Source organism: Protopterus annectens, chromosome 3.part0 (genome assembly GCF_019279795.1).
Source record: "Protopterus annectens isolate FY-2018-M chromosome 3.part0, PAN1.0, whole genome shotgun sequence".
NCBI lineage: Eukaryota > Metazoa > Chordata > Ceratodontiformes > Protopteridae > Protopterus > Protopterus annectens.
Genome location: NC_056731.1, coordinates 1872247623 through 1872269072, shown reverse-complemented (window position 1 = coordinate 1872269072; position 21450 = coordinate 1872247623). Strand labels below are relative to the sequence as shown.

Below are 21450 nucleotides of genomic sequence, written 5' to 3'. Positions count from 1 at the left end.
TGGAATAAACTACCAAATTACATTAAAGCAAGCACTAGTGTAGCTATTTTTAAGAACAGCCTGGACACTTATTATTGGAACAATTGTTTTGGTATATTGGCATTATAGAAGGGCATTAATGCCTGTGCTTGAAATATTTGTATGTATGCAAAGCGAAGCTCAAGAGGTGAATTTTGGCTTCCATGTCAAGAAGTCATAATAATGGGTTATGATCTGTGAGACCTGATCATAACTCTTTGTAGTGCATGGAGTCTTATCTAGTCCATGTGCTATCAGCTACAAAAGAAAAAAAATCTGAAGTGTCTTACCGGCTTTGAAAGCCAGTAAAACATTTAGTGAGTGCTGTCGCATAGATAGGAAGTAGGGAAAAAATCAGGAACATTTTTTAAATATTGCCTATATTTTTAATACTTACAGATTAATGTCTATAATCTTTATTGGACAGAAGAATAAAGACATTCAGTGACCGAAGGAACAGCTCTTCCACTGTACCCGACCGTCACAGCGCTTAGGGTTGTCTAAAAGTGCTGTTATCATGTAACAGGTTTATCTTTTTTTCTGATTTTGGAGTGTAAACAGTGCGTTTCATGCACTGCATATACATGTGTGTATGACTATATACAAAGTCAGTGCCTTGCTGTTTAACCATAAACATGATAGTTCCCTGTTATTTATTAAAATTGTTCAGTTTAAGTTCCATGCTCAAATCTTTCCTTGCTCCCGATTTTCTTTTTCATTTTAATCGACTCATTCCTTAGCCAGCTGAGACATAATATCTAATTTCTTGCAGAGTATCTGGCATTTCTTAAGTAATGAGACGAATGTCCCCGGTGCTCTCTCCCATTGCAGTTATCTAGTATCCAGCTAAGTGCCATTCTTAGCCTGTTAGTTTCTCTGCTTAACGCCTTATCTTAGGCATCATATAGTGTCGTATTCTGTAACTATTCAATGCCTCTATTGAGTCAGTATCTTAGGCATCGTATAGTGTCATATTCTGTAACTATTGAATGCCTCCATTGAGTCATTATCTTAGGCATCGTATAGTGTCGTATTCTGTAACTATTCAATGCCTCCATTGAGTCATTATCTTAGGCATCGTATAGTGTCGTATTCTGTAACTATTGAATGCCTCCATTGAGTCAGTATCTTAGGCATCGTATAGTGTCGTATTCTGTAACTACTGAATGCCTCCATTGAGTCAGTATCTTAGGCATTGTATAGTGTCGTATTCTGTAACTATTGAATGCCTCCATTGAGTCAGTATCTTAGGCATCGTATAGTGTCGTATTCTGTAACTATTGAATGCCTCCATTGAGTCAGTATCTTAGGCATTGTATAGTGTCGTATTCTGTAACTATTGAATGCCTCCATTGAATCAGTATCTTAGGCATTGTATAGTGTCGTATTCTGTAACTATTGAATGCCTCCATTGAGTCAGTATCTTAGGCATCGTATAGTGTCGTATTCTGTAACTATTGAATGCCTCCATTGAGTCATTATCTTAGGCATCGTATAGTGTCGTATTCTGTAACTACTGAATGCCTCCATTGAGTTAGTATCTTAGGCATCGTATAATGTCATATTCTGTAACTATTGAATGCCTCCATTGAGTCAGTATGGTAGGCATCGTATAGTGTCATATTCTGTAACTATTGAATGCCTCCATTGAGTCAGTATCTTAGGCATCGTATAGTGTCGTATTCTGTAACTATTGAATGCCTCCATTGAGTCAGTATCTTAGGCATCGTATAGTGTCATATTCTGTAACTATTGAATGCCTCCATTGAGTCAGTATCTTAGGCATCGTATAGTGTCGTATTTTGTAACTATTGAATGCCTCCATTGAGTCAGTATCTTAGGCATCGTACAGTGTCGTATTCTGTAACTATTTAATGCCTCCATTGAGTCAGTATCTTAGGCATCTTATAGTGTCGTATTCTGTAACTATTGAATGCCTCCATTGAGTCAGTATCTTAGGCATCGTATAGTGTCGTATTCTGTAACTATTGAATGCCTCCATTGAGTTATTATCTTAGGCATCGTATAGTGTCGTATTCTGTAACTACTGAATGCCTCCATTGAGTCAGTATCTTAGGCATCGTATAGTGTCATATTCTGTAACTATTGAATGCCTCCATTGAGTCAGTATGGTAGGCAGCGTATAGTGTCATATTCTGTAACTATTGAATGCCTCCATTGAGTCAGTATCTTAGGCATCGTATAGTGTCGTATTCTGTAACTATTGAATGCCTCCATTGAGTCAGTACCTTAGGCATCGTATAGTGTCGTATTCTGTAACTATTGAATGCCTCCATTGAGTCAGTATCTTAGGCATCGTATAGTGTCGTATTTTGTAACTATTGAATGCCTCCATTGAGTCAGTATCTTAGGCATCGTATAGTGTCGTATTCTGTAACTATTGAATGCCTCCATTGAGTCAGTATCTTAGGCATCGTATAGTGTCATATTCTGTAACTGTTGAATGCTTCCATTGAGTCGGTATCTTAGGCATCGTATAGTGTCATATTCTGTAACTATTGAATGCCTCCATTGAGTCAGTATCTTAGGCATCGTATAGTGTCGTATTCTGTAACTATTGAATGCCTCTATTGAGTCAGTATCTAAGGCATCGTATAGTGTCATATTCTGTAACTGTTGAATGCCTCCATTGAGTCAGTATCTTAGGCATCGTATAGTGTCATATTCTGTAACTGTTGAATGCTTCCATTGAGTCGGTATCTTAGGCATCGTATAGTGTCGTATTCTGTAACTATTGAATGCCTCCATTGAGTCAGTATCTTAGGCATCGTATAGTGTCGTATTCTGTAACTACTGAATGCCTCCATTGAGTCAGTATCTTAGGCATTGTATAGTGTCGTATTCTGTAACTATTGAATGCCTCCATTGAGTCAGTATCTTAGGCATCGTATAGTGTCATATTCTGTAACTGTTGAATGCTTCCATTGAGTCGGTATCTTAGGCATCGTATAGTGTCGTATTCTGTAACTATTGAATTCCTCCATTGAGTCGGTATCTTAGGCATCGTATAGTGTCATATTCTGTAACTGTTGAATGCCTCTATTGACTCAGTATCTTAGGCATCGTATAGTGTCGTATTCTGTAACTATTGAATGCCTCCATTGAGTCAGTATCGTAGGCATCGTATAGTGTCGTATTCTGTAATTATTGAATGCCTCCATTGAGTCAGTGGTAGAGTTAACTCCTGTGGGAGAAAAATAGCTTACATATTATAAGTTGTTGCAGTTGAATCCTTATTTCTTTAAGGCTTGCCATCTTTATTACAGGGAGGAATTCCGTTCTCTTCCTCTTTGTTTTGTTAGAAAAGTCCTGCCAAGTATCACTCTGCTGCTTCCACACGTATCCATTTAGCACATTCTTGGCAAAGCATTATGATGATTTTCTCTTTCATCTTATATAATTTAAAGGGGACAGTTATTTGCCTTGGAGTTTGGTAGTTCCCTGGAATCTGTCCCACCCTGTACAACTTCTTCAATTCAGATTTCTTCTGTTGGTGTTTTAGTCTACTCTGCCCACAGCTTTATCACAAACTAGTGCTGCCTCTTCCCTCCTTCCCTTCTTTTTACCTATTAGCCTTAGTTTTTTCTTAAGGCTTTATCGTGTTGATCGTTCACCAGTTCTTCTAATAAGTTGAGCCTAGTCTGTATCACTTTTGTCTCAGGTGTAGCTGCTCCATCTCCTGAAAAGTGTCTTGTATTGCTTCCACAGGATTGCTCACCACATTTTCCACCTCTAATGTTCTGATTTGGATCTCCAACGTAACATTTTTCAAGCTTGGAGTTTATTTTTTAATTTTCATTAGTACTTCCATCATTATGATTTGGCTTGCATTCTGTGCCTCCTCCATGTGTTCCACAGATTGTGGGGTTAGTCCAAGTGCCTGAAGGGTAATCCTCATCTCTAACTGGCTCAGTTTTTGTTTTGATTCCTTCTTTTTACCTTCTTGTTTGACATGCAGCTGTTTTAATTTCCTGATTGCTTTTTGACTTAACTTTTTCAAGAACTTCTTATTTCCCCAGAATCTTTACCCTCTTTTTTATGCTGGTGGAGAGAACTTAATGATTTTACTACAGCACCATACTAGAAGATTGGCAGACAGTGTCAGAGGTGGAAATCAATATGTCACTGTCTTACAGAAAGTTGAGGGAGTCAGAAATTGACAAGAGACAGTCTTGATAATGGGTTTATAAATTTGATGAGCTGGAAAATATTTGACTATCTGAGTTCAGAAACCCTTTGGTTAGGAGGAGGGGTCTGTAGTTCCATTTGTTCTGTTTTCTGTTCAAAGTTGATATTTTTTTCTGAGATTCTTCCATGTTTAGAGCACGTCCTATGCTGGTATGCACAGTGATGTTGCACTACACTGTAAGAGGACAGCTAGTTCACGAGCCTAAAAGTTCATCCCCCAACACTGAGCGAGTACACTTCATAAAATTAAGAAAAAGCAATAAGGATTTGATATGTACACATTTTAAAAATACTATACACATATACACTTGTCTGACTTAGAAGGAGCTCCAACAGCCAGGGCTGGAATGAGGAAGCATTCAAGCACAAGGTGGAGCTGAAAAATATTTGGAGCCTACCCTTTCAGATCAGCTGATGCAGTTAGAACTTATTTGCTATCTCTGACATCATGGACCCTCCAGTATGAATAAAATTCTGCACATATAATGCAGAGAGCACTTTTGCTGAGCTAAATGCATATCCTTGCTTGGTAAATGAATACGTTTTTAATAACATTTGCACTATATAGCATTATGATATTATTATTATTATTATTATTATTATTATTAATTAATAAAAACAAGTTGCTTATCTATGATTCACATCTTGAACTTCACCCTGAGATGTACAGGGTAAAATAGTTTATAAATGATAAAATAGAGAATTGTGATCAAGTCTCCTATTATAACCAGGATGTTTTGTGCTGAGTAATAGATGCTAAGAAATCCATCTTGAGAGCAAAACTCAAAAGGTGAATTTTGACATCCATATCAAGAACAACATCCTGGGTTATGATCAGAAATACCCAATCATAATTCTTTCTAGTGCATGAAGTTTTACCTATTTTCATGTAGTACAGAAGTTAGAGGGAAAAAAGTGATGTTCTTCATACCACATTGCTGCAGTCCTAACACTTGGGTAGTCCGCTGTCCCAGTCGGCCCGAATACCAAAGTATATGGCTGACGTCGGTCAAGGCGCATTAGTCTGACGTCAGGACGTCAGGGTACAAATGCGCATGACCGACGTCATATCCTCAGTCTTTTTTGCCGCATGGTCCGATGCAGAAGCAGTTTTGCAAGTGCAGGTTGGCGTTCTGAGATTTTCCGAAGTCGGAGTTTCAGACCGAATCCAAGTTGGCTAAGTACCCCGTTGGGGAATATTTTGTTTTTTCTTGCCTCAGTATTTTACCGGATGTCAGAAAAAGTGAATAACTGTATTTCTTGTGGGAAACAGATACCTCATAGGGATTACCATACCTTGTGTATACCTTGTTTAGGGCCTGAGCACGACGTGGTTGGCTGTCGCTCTTGTGCTAGATTTAACAAACGCACTATAAAGAGAAAATTAGATTGTGCCAGGTTAGTTTTTGGGAAGCGGTGTAATTATAAAATGCCGTCGGATGCTCCGGCGCCGCTTCCAAAAAGCGCAAGGACAAAACAGCAAAGCCTAGGCTGGAAGAACCGTCCGTACCGGACGTCGGTTCTTTAGAGGGCTCGGTGGAGCCAGGGGTTCAGCCAGAAATTTCTTTGGAATCCCAGGGAGAGACTTTATTACTGCAAGATGTGACCTCTCAGGAGGTAGGCCAGGCGGAAGGGGCTTCTCAGGTAGCTGTTCTTCCCTCCCTTCCTAAGGTGGTTAGGCCCTCCCTGCTGTTTCCAAGGCTTCTCCCAGGGGCAGGCCAGGTTTTGTTTCAGGTGTTACCCCTACTTCTTCAGGGTCTGTACCTAAGAAGCATATGCTTAAGATGGCAGAAGATTTGATTACAATGATTAGAGGTTCTATGCCCCCTCCTGTTAAGAGGCCTAGGGTGGAACCTGAGCTTGGGAGTTTTGAGCAGTGTTCGGATGCTTCTGAGTCTTCAAGGAAGACTTGCAGGAGTATTCCCCTTACTCTGATTCTGATGTAGATGATTCTACTCCTTCTGCTTCTCCTCCTGAGGATTTTTCATTTTCAGAGACTCTTCATTCCATGAGGGAGCATTTTAAATGGGAAGGTCAGGATTTCTCTGATTCCAGGAAAAGGCTTAGGGAATTTTTGTTCCTACCCCAGCATAGGCCTTTAGCTATACCTCCTGTTCTAGATGTGGTGGAGGATGTTTTTGCAGAGGCTTCTCTGAACCCTGACTCTTTGCCTCCTGCTCCAGTTAAACCGGATAGATATTATAGGGTGCCTGAAGCTCATAAGTATCTTTTTAAGAGTCCTAGGGCAGACCCAGAAACTGTTTCACAGGGGCCTAAAGGTGTTAAGGCTTCTGTTGTTAAAAATCCTGTTCCCCCAGATAAAGAGGCAAGGGCTTTGGATAGATGGGGAAAGAAAGTGTATACTTCTTCCACTTTGGCCATGAGAGCTTTGAATTGCCAGTTTCACATGTTGAAATACCAAAATTATCTCCTTTCACAATTAAAGTCTAAGGTAGATGCTTTGGCGGAAGGTATTGAGTGTAAAGAGTTGCAGGATTTAGTTCATGTTTCTGAACAGGTGGGTAAGCATTCTTTGCAATGTGGTTTTGATGCTGTGCAGGCCTCTTCGAGGGTGGCTGCCACTGGTTCGGTTCTTCGCAGGCACGCCTGGTTGAGGGATCAGAATTTAGCTGAGCATGTGAAAACGAGGATTTTAGATGCTCCTTTACAATCTGATGTGTTGTTTGGTTCGCCTGTGGAAGCAGTTCTAAAGAAAATGGAAGACAAGGCTAAGTCTATGCAGACTGTTAAAGATTTTTTTGCAGGTTCAGCCTCCAGTTTAGTAGAAATTGGCCTACCAAGGGGTGGACATATCCTGCTTATGATTCCCAGTCTAGGGGTAGGTCTAGACGTGGTAGAGGCAGAGCTCAAGGTTCTTTTAGGCCTAGAACAGGGAGTTCACCTGCTCAGTCTTCTGGTGAGGGCAGGGGTCAGTCCTTTCGTAAACAGACCCAATGACCTGCCTTTTCAGCTGCCAGAATCTTCTCGTCTGGCAGCACCTTTGGGAGGAAGGTTGGCACTTTTCAAAGAAAACTGGAGTTTAATTACCCAAGACAGATGGGTATTGGATATCATTCACCACGGTTACAGGTTTTATTTCCATACCTTGCCTCCTTTCAAAGGCATGCCAGACATTCCTCCTCAACAAAGGAAAGAGGCTCACAAGCAAATTTCTCTGTTGCTCCAAATAGGGGCCATTCAGCCGGTTCCAGTGCCAGAAAGGGGCCTAGGATTTTATTCTCGCCTGTTCCTAGTACCAAAAAGGGGAACACGTGGAGACCAATTTTGGATCTGTCTATCCTCAACACTTATCTGGACATTCCCAAGTTCAAAATGTTGACGTTACAACAGCTTTTACCTCTGCTGGGCAAAGATCACTGGATGGTAACTTTGGATCTCAAGGAAGCTTACCTTCATGTTCCTATCAGACTAATTTGCAGGAAGTATCTGCGTTTTCGAGCTGGGAATTCTCATTATCAGTTCTCTGCATTGCCCTTTGGCTTATCTACTGCCCAGAGTATTCACAAAGGTTCTGGCTCCAGTGATAGCTTTCTTCAGGCTAAAAGGAATACAAATCTATCCTTATTTGGACGATTGCCTGATTCTGGCTCAAGGAAGGGACGTGCTTCTTCAGCATTTGGAATATGTGATAGCAGTGCTAAGATGCCTAGGGTATTCTGTGAACGAAATAAAGTCCAGTCTAGTACCCTCTCAAGACATGTGCTTTCTGGGTGTGAGACTGAATACAGCAACCCAGATGGCCTTTTTAACCCCGGACAAACAAAAGAATCTTTCTCTTTACTTCCATCAACTATCTCATCAGTCCGGGCTGACTGCAAGGACAGTCCTTCAAGCCTTAGGGTTCATGGCATCTTGTATTCTGGTACTTCCCAATGCCAAACTGCATATGAGGAAGCTACAATGGTATCTCAAAAATGTATGGACACAGCACTGCCAGGATTTGGACACTGTCATTCAAATAATACCTTGCATTCAAAAGGAATTTTTGTGGTGGGCTCAGGAATGTCACCTAAACAAGGGACACTCTGTGACCCGGCCAGAGGCGAGTCAGATTCTTACGACAGATGCCTCAGACACAGCTTGGGGAGCTCATCTGAATGGAAAGTGGATACAAGACAAGTGGCCTGCCAGACTGCAGCATCTACATATCAACATGAAGGAGATGTTAGCAGTCCAGTTTGCATTACTGGCTTTCAAGGATTTACTTCTTCCAGGGCAGGTGTTGATTCTAACAGACAACACAACTGTCATGTGGTACATCAACAAACAAGGGGGAACACATTCTTATCCTCTATGCAGGCAAGCAATGATTTTGTGGGAGACTGCGTTAAGCTTGCAGCTGAATCTTCAAGCAAGGTTTCTGCCAGGAGCACAGAACTCCTTAGCAGATGTGTTAAGCAGGCAAATCATGGATCCCCACGAGTGGAAACTGGATCTTCATGTATTTCAGACATTGACAGTGTCATGGGGAACTCCAGACATAGATCTGTTCGCTTCTCCACTAAACCACCAGCTGCCAAAGTTTTGCACCTGAAAGGTTTCATCACACAGCCTGGAAAGTGGATGCTCTTTCTTTCAGTTGGAAAAATCTTCATGTGTATGCCTTTCCACCTCTGCCTCTCCTCCCAAAGGTACTCCTAAAGGTCAGACAAGACAAGCCAAGGATGATTTTAATAGCTCCAGATTGGCCTCGGCAGCACTGGTACCCATTGCTGAGGAGTCTGGTAAGGAAGCCTCCATGGCCCTTACCTTTGATTCCACACCTATTGTCTCAGAAGGACGGGCATCTACTCAATGTCAAGCTTCACTCTCTTCATCTAACAGCCTGGCATATTCTGTTTTGAACCATAGCAGGTCTCAGCTTCCTCAACAAGTTTTGAATGTGATTATGGAAGCCAGAAGACCTAGTACAAGGAAAGTGTACGCAGGAAAATGGAAGAGATTTTTATTTTGGTGTGCAGCAAAGGATTTGGATGTTTCTGAGCCAAATTTGAATGGGGCTCTTCAATATCTTACTGAGTTATTGGACAAAGGTTTGTCTTTCTCTTCCATTAAGATTCATGCTGCAGCAATTTCAGCTCACTATGATTGTGACCCACCATTGTTTTCTCATCCTTTGTTCAAGCAATTTCTTAGAGGGGCAAAGAATATAAGACCCCCACGTAGAGCTCCTACTCCTGCTTGGGACCTCAATTTTGTGTTGGAGAAACTCACTCTACAACCTTTTGAGCCTGCAGCTACTGCTGAATTGAAATATTTGTCATGGAAGACTGCTTTTTTGTTAGCCATTACCTCTGCAAGAAGGGTGTCTGAATTGCAGGCCCTTATGGCGGTTGAGCCTTTCCTGATTTTTCATAAGGATAGGGTATCTTTACGTACTAATCCTTCCTTTATGCCTAAAGTGGTTTCTAGTGTGGCTTTATACCAAACTATTCATTTGCCTACTTTTTATGCAGATCCCCAAAATAAGGGGGAAAAGATTTTGCACACTTTAGATGTACACAGGCAGTTGCGTTATTATTTAAGTAGGACTAAGGATTTTAGGCAGTCTCAGCAGTTGTTTGTTTCTTTTGCTTTGAGTTCTCAGGGCAAGCCTGTGTCAAAACAAACTATTTCTAAGTGGATTGGGTTTTGCATTGCATTTTGTTATTCCCATCATGGCAAGGAGATTCCAGCTGGGATTAGGCCTCATTCCACTAGGGCTACTGCCACTTCAACAGCATTTCTAAGGGGGGTGGCAACTAAGGATATTTTGGAGGCAGCTACTTGGAGTTCAGTGCATACTTTCTCTAAGCATTACCACCTTCCTCTCTACTCTAAATCTAGGGCTGGTTTTGCCACGGCTATTTTGCAGGGCATGTTGTCTGCTCCTGCTTCCTTATGATTTGCCAGCCTCCCTTACCTCTGCTTTGGGATTCTACCCAAGTGTTAGGACTGCAGCAATGTGGTATGAAGAACATAGTACAGTTTTGTACCTACCATAAATGTAGATGTTCGAAGATCCACATTGCTGCAGTCCAATTTACCCTCCCTCCTTCCCCTCTGTGTTTAGGGGTGGTTGTGTGGATGGGGTTATACTCTTGTAAATTTGTATATATTGTATATATATTTGGTGCAGGAGTGTGTGGTGTTTTTGGTTTTAGCCTTATCTTTTTAGGGTCTTCTGACATCTGGGGCAAGAAAAGACTGAGGATATGACGTCGGTCATGCGCATTTGTACCCTGACGTCCTGACGTCAGACTAATGCGCCTTGACCGACGTCAGCCATATACTTTGGTATTCGGGCCGACTGGGACAGCGGACTACCCAAGTGTTAGGACTGCAGCAATGTGGATCTTCGAACATCTACATTTATGGTAGGTACAAAACTGTACTTTTTGTTGTGGCAGTAATTTTGTTTAGCAGTTCTGATCCGTTTCTGATGCAAATTAAGTAGCTGAGTATGGGAGTCTTTTTTTTGTTTGTTTTCGGCTTTCTCAACCCTGGGACTTGTAAAATGTCCAGGCTGAGACAAAACCTTTCATAAATCTATTGAGAGGTCTGACTCGCTAGGTTAGTTGCTGTGTTGCTTGTTGCTACTTGTGTTGAGGGACATGTTTTTTGGCAAGCTTAAGAATATGATAGAGTCAAAGCATGGAAGAGTATTTAGCAGGAGTCAATGAAGCGCGGTTCCTCTGCACAAACTTCTACAAGAAGTTTTTTAAAACTTTCTACTATTTTGAGAACAATCTAGGAGAGGGATGAGTACATGCATGTTGATTGTACTGGTGAATGAGCACTAACAGACATTAGAAAGCATATCTGTGAGTGTAGGGAGCGTATCTGTGAGTGTAGGGAGCATATCTGTGAGTGTAGGGAGCATATCTGTGAGTGTAGGGAGCATATCTGTGAGTGTACGAAGTGTATCTGTGAGTGTAGGAAGCGTATCTATGAGTGTAGGGAACATATCTGTGAGTGTAGGAAGCATATCTATTAGTGTAGGGAGCGTATCTGTGAGTGTAGAGAGCATATCTGTGCATAGGGAACATATCTGTGAGTGTAGGAAGCATATGTGTGAGTGTAAGGAGCGTATCTGTTAGTGTAAGGCACATATCTGTGAGTGTACAGAGCATATCTGTGAGTGTAGAGAACTCAACAGAGACATGGAAGAGCTCTCCGATCTTGTAGCCCAGGCAGGTATGACCCTAGCCCTGAGTAGCATTTTGCCATCACCCAGAATGATACCACAGTACAAGGACAAAATTATTGACTTCAACAATTGGCTAAGCTTCTGGTGTCATTCTAAAGGGATCCAGTATCTGTCTGCCTGGGATGACATGGTCGACAGACCACGATGCTTTGCCAGAGATGGCCTGCACCTGTCACCCCTGGGATTCCGGATACTGGCTAAGGTTCTTGCTGCCACTATAGTGCCTTTTTTAGGCAAGGTTCAAATGACAAATTCACCACCGTAACAGGAACAGGCAAGCAAAAACTGAGGGTGATGCTACTCAATGCTAGAAGTCTAAATCTCAAAATGCACTCACTCAAGGCACTCCTTAAAATGGAGAGCATCAATATCTGTGCAGTGACTGAGACCTGGTTCAAGGCTCCAGAGAGCATCCCTGCACTACCAGGCTATAACTCATACCACACTTTTTAGCCATGTAACCTGGCCAGAACACCAAAGGCGGAGGTGTGTCCATATTCATTAAGGATATCCACACCTCCAGGCTAGTTGCTCAGCATAATGCATCCGAGGTTATCCAAGTGTAACTAACTCTGGGCAAAACTGCAATTCAAATTGAAGCTTGCTACAGATCTCCCACCATGCCCCAGGATTCCCACTCCTCTTTTCTTGATGTACTGGAAAATATTAGGGTTCAACCAAACACCCTAATAATGGGCGATTTCAGCTACCCCACCATTAACTGGGAAAATTACTCATGTGCCAACTCCTTCACTCAACGTTTTTTGGAATTCATAAACTCCAGTGTCCTGGCTCAACTTATCCACACCCCCACCAGGGGCAACAATATCCTAGATCTAGTCATTACCAACATGAGTGACCAGTGTTCCGCACTTGAAGTCAACACCTCATTGGTCCGATCCGACCATAAGTTAATAAGTTAAATCACCCTAGATATCCACATCCTGCCTTCACCCTCCATTTAGGAAACCACGGTAAAAAATTTCTCCGAAGTCGACTTCATGCTTCTTAAGACAGAAGTGGTGAACTTCATGACACCCATGCAGATGGACAATACAGTTACAACTACTGAATCTTACACAGTTGCACTTTATAAGCACTTACACGAATGCATGGATCATGCTATCCCAAACAGAACCAAAAAAAGGAAGCCAATCTGGTGGTCCCCTGCCATAAACAAACTGTACAACAGAAGGAAGAAACTGTTGCAGAAGAGAGTAAAATCCCATGAGTGGAGGAGCTCCCTGGTCAGCCTCAGTAAGAAGCTGCGATCCCTGATAAAATCCTCCAAAGCTAGTTATGAAAACAAAATTGCCACTGATTCCAAGGACAACCACAAAGCATTGTATAGCTATGTCAAGAATCTCAATGGCAACACTCAGATCTGCTCTGAGTTACAGCACAATGGCACTAAATATACAGACCCAACTGATATTGCCAACATCCTGGCAGATAGGTTCAGTGCTAAATTTACCCCCCCCCCAAAAGGGCCCATCTCTATACCAGAAGGATGCAAAGTTCCTGTAATCACAGCAGCACAGGTAAAAACCACACTCTCCAAAGCCAAGAACACAGCATCCATGGGACCAGACAACATCCCAGGCTGCGTTCTACATGAACTACAGAGCGAACTGACACCCCACCTAACTACCATGTTCAAGCATAGCCTCACCTCAGGCTTTGTGCCTGCTGAATGGCGCACAGCAACGGTTATCCCACTCCACAAGGGGGAGCCACCATGGTCCCCGGGAACTACCGCCCCATTAGCCTGACCTGCCTGGTCTGCAAGGCCATGGAACATAGCATCATGGAACTTACAAACAAAGACACATTGGTAATCACCAAACTCTGGACCCCACCCAGTTCTAGTTTGTAAAAGGCAGATCATGTCTCCTAAACCTGATAGACTTCTTTGAAGCAGTCACCAAAACCGTAGACGAGGGTAAGGTGGTTCACACCACATATCTAGATCTTGCCAAGGCTTTCAACACCATCCCACACTCTGGAATTATAGATAAGCTCAGTAAGCTAGGTATAAATCCCTATGTCACAAGATGGGTTGCCAACTGGCTCACTGACAGAACCCACACTGTGAAAGTAGCAGACTCCAAATCCGACTTCAGACCAGTGACAAGTGGAGTACCACAGGGTTCAGTCCTGGGTCCTCTCCTGTTTTGTATCTAATTTTCTGAAGTATAGACTAACACAGAAGGTCTTTGGCTAACGAAGTTCGCAGATGACTGCAAACTAGGAGCCATAATCGAAACTCCTAACAATGTGGACATCCTACAAAAGGGCCTCACTGAGGCAGATGTCTGGTGTCAAAGCCATGGCCTCAAGCTCAATGCCAAAAAGATCATTGTCATCCCCTTTGGTAAAAACTCTGTACCCATAAACTACAACATAGGCGGTAGTATACTTAACACCGAAAGTGTGATAAGAGACCTTGGGACACAGGTGGACAGTAGTCTCTCCTTTGATAATCACATTGCCACAGTAGTCAGGAAATCCTTCTATGTGGCACACCTCATCACAAAAGTTTTCTCATCCTGAAAAAAAGAGGTCATTGTTCCCCTCTAATCATCACTCATTAGACCCATTATAGAGTACAACTCCTGTTTTGGTATGTACCTCACAAGACATCTACAACAACTGGAAAGGCCACAGAAATACCTCACAAAGAGGATTACTGGGCTCAAACAGATGCCCTATGCAGATCGTCTCAAAAAACTCCAGCTTTACTCTGTCACATATCGCCTACTCAGAGGTGATCTCTGCCTAACATACAAAGCTATGTCAAACCCAGAGCTGTTGGACATGCTCCACTTAAAGAAATCCCAATCCCTCCGAGCTACATGCTCTAGGGACCTAAACCTTGTCACCACAATAAACAGGACATGCCGAAGGGATAGATTCCTGTCCCAGAGACTTCCCATACTCTGGAATAAACTACCTATCTATATCAAACAAAGCTCCTCATTAGCACTCTTCAAGAAAAATCTTGATGATTGGATGGGAAATAGGAAATTCACCCCAGGGATCACTTCTGTGGCTCTGCTTGACAGTGGCACAGGAAAATAATTTTCTTGGGTGGTAAAAGTCAGGGTACCTTTTTGGCTGAACTTGTATAGGCCCTAGGGCCGATAGCCTAGTATGAACCTATGAACCTATATCTGTGAGTGTAGGGAGCATATCTGTGAGTGTAGGGAGCATATCTGTGAGTGTAGGGAACATATCTGTGAGTATAGGGAGCGTGTCTGTGAGTATAGGGAGCATGTCTGTAAGTGTAGGGAATAAATCTGTGAGTGTAGGGAACATATCTGTGAGTGTAGAGGGTGTATCTGTGAGTGCAGGGAGCGTATCTGTGAGTGTAAGGTGCGTATCTGTGAGTGTAGAAGAGCATATCTGTGAGTGTAGGGAGCGAATCTGTGAGTGTAGGAAGCGAATCTGTGAGTGTAGGAAGCGTATCTGTGAGTGCAGGGAGCGTATCTGTGAGTGTAGGAGAGCATATCTGTGAGTGTAGGGAGCGAATCTCTGAGTATAGGTAGCATATCCGTGAGTGTAGAGAGCATATCCATGAGTGTAGGGAGCATGTCTGTGAGTGTAGGAAGCATAACTGTGAGTGTAGGAAATGTATCTCTGAGTGTAAGAAGTGTATCTCTGAGTGTAGGAAGCATATCTGTGAGTGTAGGGAGCATATCTGTGAGTGTAGGAAGCATATCTGTGAGTGTAGGGAGCATATCTGTAAGTGTAGGAAGCATATCTGTGAGTGTAGGGAGCGTATATATATCAGTGTAGGGAGCATATATATGAGTGTAAGGAGCGTATCTGTGTGTAGGGAGCGTATATGTGTGTAAGGTGCATATCTATGAGTGTAGGGAGCATATCTGTGTGTAGGGAGCGTATCTATAAGTGTAGGGAGCATATCTGCGAGTGTAGGGGAGTAAATCTGTGAGTATAGGGAAGCACATCTGTGAGAGTAGGGAGCAAATCTGTGAGTGTAAGGAGCATATCTATGAGTGTAGGGAGTATATCAGTGAGTGTAAGGAGCATATCTGTGAGTGTAGGGAGAATGTGAGTGTAGGGAGAGTATCTGTGAGTGTAAGGAGTATATCTGTGAGTGTAGGGAGAATATCTGTGAGTGTTTGGAGCATATCTGTGAGTGTATGGACCTTATCTCTGAGTGTAGGGGAGCATATCTGTGAGTGTAAGGAGTATATCTGTGAGTTTAGGGAGTGTATCTATGAGTGGAGCATTGCCAGAAAATGCCATTAAAATCCAGTCAAGTACATTATCTGTGCCCATCACACTGTCATGTCAGAACGAGTTGAGAGTAATCAGGCACTAAGTGTGGTCACCAACAGTTACTGTTTGTTTGCTGAGGAATATAAAATAAAGCAGTGACAAGATCATCAGCAGTATTTTCTTATTTATTTATTTATTAGCATTTGTTTACCAGGAAAGTCTGACTGTGTAAGTTGCCCATTTACAGCTGAGGCCCTGGGAGAAAAACTACACAAAATAGAAAAGTTTTACAATGGCAATTTTTTTAGAAAAACACATTTTTAAAGGTAAATGTTACAATGTTAAAATTGTACAAGGGCAACAAATTTTCAACGCTGAATGTTATGAATTTAAAATTTACAAAGATAATTTTTCAACCTATATATTTACACACAGTGAGTCTTGGCTTAATTAAAAAAAATACATTACCTGTATCTATCAGGCGATACCCTTCCTCCAGTTGTTTAAAACCATTCTAAAAGACTTTCCAGCCAAAATCTGTCTTTCTTGCTCAACCCCAGAATTAACTGTACAGTATCTCTAAATATGAGCAAGTACCTATTTATAACTTATACTCCCTTAATCCTCCTTCATCACTCACTTCATTGTTTCAATTTCTGTCTCCTGACCTTCTGTGTAAATATGCCCTAACCCCGTTTTTTTTTTCCCCTCACTTCATGTTGCAATTCCTTTCTCTAAACTGGCTAAAATTTCTCTAAATGTTAAATCATTGCCATATAAGTTGTAGTGATTTTTAACCAATGTTTTGTATTATTTTTGAAGATTGTAAATTTATTGTTCTTAAATGTTTTTGCAATCATTAAGGTCACACAGCAGGCAAATGAGGGCTGAGAATCAAACCACAGGAACTACATGACACAGCCTCAACCCTGTATGCCAGTTGCAGACAAGTTAAATGTATGTTGTATCCCATGTGCGTTTTATCCTTCCACTTTAGAGCTGATGTAGGATATCTGCATCTGGTGCAGTATTTGTGTCAATCCCAATGTCAAATAATGGAGCTGATAAGACAGAAATAAAGAAATATTGAGTTACATAGTCGTGTAATGATGAATACATTTTCCCAGGTAAGGGGACTGACTATATGACAGGTTAGGAGCCTTAACATGGCTTTGTCAAATCTTAGGCTCACTGCATGTGATTTGTTACAGGAAGTAATAAGCAATCAGCAACTGTATCGAATTTCATAGTTACTGGTGACAACATAAGAGATATTGAAGTGGCTAAATAGGAAGGCAGTACCAAGGCAAGCTGGGAGTTAAAAGCATACTAAACAAAAAAGATTGTAATGTTGCAGCAGTGTGGGTCAATAAAAGTAAAGTTATTGGGCAATGACTTATGGTTATACACAAGTGTCTATTTGGGTGGACTTCACAATTAAAAGGGGAAAAACTCTTTGCTGGGAGGGTTTTAGTAAAAAGTAGCAAATTCTAAGTCTAAGAGGAGCAGCCCATGGATGTGAGGATGTAAGGGAGCAGTAGCAAGTTCTTAGCCCAGGTATGGTACCCAGGGCCCTGCTGAGAAGATTTTGAAAGCTTGATATATGTGTTGTTGATCAGCAGACCTACCAAAATGTTATAAAAGTGACTGGTAATGTAGACATGGGGGATAAGTCACTGTGGGTATATTTGAAATGGTGAGGAAGGACTCCTTACTTAGGGTGCCTGCTTCTATCTGACCTTCCTCTTCAGGATTCTGCTCCTTGAAATGAGTGTCCCCAAATTCAGGATTCAGGTGCCGTGTACACATACATATATATTGAAATCCCACATGATCGAAGACAACAACATTGAGACGAAAACAGCGAATCTTCACGTCATCGACTCTTCATAACACCGAGAATGTACCCATGGAAAGTAACCAGTCGGCCATGGGAGTTTGCCCTTTTCTCCACTGTAGTGTGATTTCAGAGTTGGCATAATTTGTTAGGGGGGAGGGGGGGCCCCACTTATGTGGGTTTGAATTGATTTCCTGTTTTTTGTTGTGCTTGTTGATCGGATAGTTACTTTTCCTGGGTAAATTCTCAGTGTGATGAAGAGTCAGTGACCTGAAGAGTCACTGTTTTCATCTTGATGTTTTTTTTCTTCGATCATGTGGGATTTCGATATTATCAGCTAGACCCATACATATATATATATATATATATATATATATATATATATATATAAACAAAAACAAACACGCATAAAAACAAAAACAAACTCTGTGCGTTCACCAGGTTGAAGTACTAAAATTATGGTTTAATAATACAATATAAACCCCATAGAAAATAAAAGTAAAAATGACAGCTTTCGAGTAATCCAACCCTTCATCAGGTCTGATATTGTATATATATATATATATATATATATATATATATATATATATATACATATATATATAGTTATGGGTATAGTTTGGAGATTATGGGAGGGGAAGACTGCCTTTAGAAGAAATGCATTGCCTGAGATGTTGAAGAAATAACAACATAAATCCAAAATCCATAAACCTCAACAGTGGTCTATATTATGTTCTCGAAAGCCAACAGTGTAGAATCTGACATTGTCGATACGAGAATAGCGAAAGTGCAGAACATTGAACGGATAAACAGAAATCTCTGTAAGGGGAGATTTCCGTTTGCTTCAAGTCTCGGAGTTGGTATATTTAAGTAGCAGGGGGTGTGGGGGGTGTGGGGGGATTGCCCCCTGCCTGCACCCTTTAGATTTTTTTTTATTTATTTTTATGAACATTCGAAATTGTAATAGTTCGATCATTAAACATCGACTTTTAGTGATTCGAACTATTACACTTTCCATGTTCTAATACAGACCCGCTCAACAGATGCACTTGTTTACATCAATGCCAATAATAGCTGACTTTACTAAAAATAAGAGGCTATAAAAGTAATACTGTGCTTAGAATTCATCAGTATGATCCCTAGGAACTCAGTACACACCTTCAAAAATATTCAGTATCCCTTTGAGCTGTGAATTGCTTGCTGATAGACTGAAGAGGAGAAAGGTTTTAATGATTCCAACTATACGTTGTTATATATTGAGCAAAATTGTTTTTTCACTGTTCTCAAGGTTTTTTGTAATGTCACGTATGCTTTGTTATGTTACTAAACAAAATTCTTTTTCAGTGTTCTTGCAAAGCGAGATGACACCGAGCATGAACCATTATCTTTTGCCTGACTTGCATACATGGGTGTTTGACAGAGTAACGTGTGCTTATATCCTAGAAAGTTATTACTGGAAGTTTAGATTAAAGTAACTTATTAATCAGCAAAGGGCAATAAGATAGGGAGCAGCCGCAAAAAAATGTCTAATGATAAGAAATCTTGATGCCCCAGGGACAGGGGCTAATAGCACAGGCTGACATTTTCCATCATACAAGCCAGGAAATAATTTCAGAATCCCAGTGGTGCTGGGAAAAACAAATCTGAAGGAAGTTTTTGATCCTACTAGATTTTGAAAATGGTGCAAGAAATCTCTAGGGTTTTCTGTCTGTTGCACAAACACACTGCAATAAACATTTATGAAACTCATTATGAAATTAAGTTTAGTATATCAATTATTGAATTGCAGTATGATCCTAACAGTATTTGATTTGTTTATGGTAGATGGTATCTTCAAATTTATGGATTGGAATACATTAATGTGTTAAGTTGGCACATATAATATTGCTTAATGCAAGCTAGCTGCAGCATTATGCAGGCTTATGCAATTCATTAATGTGTTATGCAGTGCGCTGAAGCTACCTTTGAATTATGTAAAGTCTAAGTAAATAAACCACTTACAAATAAAAAGACTGTCAAGTCCAGATTAATGTCTTTGTAATATTCAGACAGGTGAATATGCCACTGATGAGGAGGATGACACAGGCCCTGCCATCACTACCGCAGAAATGGCAATTGAAGTGTTTGACCTGCCTGAAGGAACAGATATGTTCTCACCTACTGAAATAGATGCCGCAAAACTGGCTCACAAATTCAAAGAGGTAAGTGGCTTTGTATTGCAGAAAGGCTGGTTTGAGAGCTATAGGTCTGAGCGGTAAGCAAGTCATAATGGCTGAGGAGAAAAGCAGAGGTTTAGTAAACACTGCCAATTTAAACAAGCTATTTATTAGAATAGGAATACAAATTTTAAAGTCCCAACAGATATGGAGTTTAGGTCTTGACAGCTTAGAAAAGTATTATAAACTAACATTTCATATTTATTCTCATAGAAAACTTTTTTTGCCTGAGTCTGTGTTTGATATAACAGTTTGCTTTAGTCACTACAGCTGTGTTAGTAATGTATTCCATTTGAAGATAATGAGCAGGTTTTGGTAAACATTGTTAGTTGTCTTCATTAATATATAAATCCTCCTTAAATTAACGTATTATCATAAGTCGAATAAAAGCCCGAGCTCTTCCAAATATTAGTATCACAGATTTAAAGTTGGTATACAGGGGTACCATGAAAACATTATGACCCATGTTGTTCTATGAAATGTGACATGAAATTTGATTTTAGTTTCCTTTGCCAGTTATTTTTAAATAATCCCGGATTTGGGAAGTCTTAGAACAATAAAAAGTTTACAGTGTAAATCATTGTAAATTTACAGTGTGTGTGTGTGTGTGTGTGTGTGTGTGTGTGTGTGTGTGTGTGTGTGTGTGTGTGTGTGTGTGTGTGTGTGTGTGTGTGTGTGTGTGTGTGTGTGTGTGTGTGTGTGTGTGTGTGTGTGTGTCGCCTAATGGTTAAGGTGTTTGCCTTACAAACGCAAGGTGCAGGGTTTGAGTCTCACAAGGGATAATTGGCTAGGCTTAAATTGGCTCGCAAGGGCAGTTAGCTTAGTACTAACCTATGAACCTGTGTGGTGTGTGTGTGTGTGTGTGTGTGTGTGTGTGTGTGTGTGTGTGTGTGTGTGTGTGTGTGTGTGTTTACATATATGGATTAATGCTATGTAAGTTAGGTCTTCATGCGTGGTAAAACTATGGTCTTTTGTGCAACCCTGGAGTTAGTATATTTAATTTCAGGGAGTGTGGGAGGAAAAACTATTTTTCTGTTTTACTTTTCATAATCACAAATATAACCTATTGGTTTACATTTGCTCTTACTTTTTTGTGATGTTTTTAATAGTGATTAATGGTAAATGCCAGTGAGTTTGTTCAGTATTTTGTGTTTCAATCAAACTCACCAGTGATTATTTATTATAAACCCATGTATGTATACAGAGAAGGTCAGAAGGAGTTGCATTGTGTCTTTGTGGATTTAGAGAAAGCATATGACAGGGTGCCTAGAGAGGAGTTGTGGTATTGTATGAGGAAGTCAGGAGTGTCAGAGAAGTATGTAAGAGTGGTACAGGATATGTATGAGGGTAGTGTGACAGCGGTGAGGTCTGCGTTGGGAGTGAAGGGTGCATTTAAGGTGGAGGTGGGATTACATCAAGGATCAGCTCTGAGCCCTTTCTTATTTGCAATGGTGATTGTCAGGTTGACAGACGAGATCAGACAGGAGTCCCCGTGGACTATGATGTTTGCAGATGACATTGTGATCTGTAGTGAGAGTAGGGAACAGGTGGAGGAGACCATGGAGAGGTGGAGATATGCTCTAGAGAGAAGAGGAATGAAGGTCAGCAGGACTAAGACAGAATATATGTGTGTGAATGAGAGGGAAGATAGAGGAATGGTGAGGATGCAGGGAGTAGAGGTGGCGAAGGTGGATGAGTTTAAGTACTTGGGATCA

General features: G+C 41.0%; 1 protein-coding gene across 1 annotated transcript in view; it reads left to right on the top strand.

Annotated features, from left to right (window-relative positions):
- PPP1R9A (protein phosphatase 1 regulatory subunit 9A) overlaps positions 1–21450 on the top strand; it is a 2260036-nt gene that overhangs the window by 1561259 nt on the left and 677327 nt on the right. Inside the window, exon 7 of the mRNA XM_044065941.1 lies at positions 19568–19720. Within this exon, the coding sequence (XP_043921876.1) occupies positions 19568–19720 (153 nt within the window). The remainder of the gene's footprint in view (positions 1–19567; positions 19721–21450) is intronic.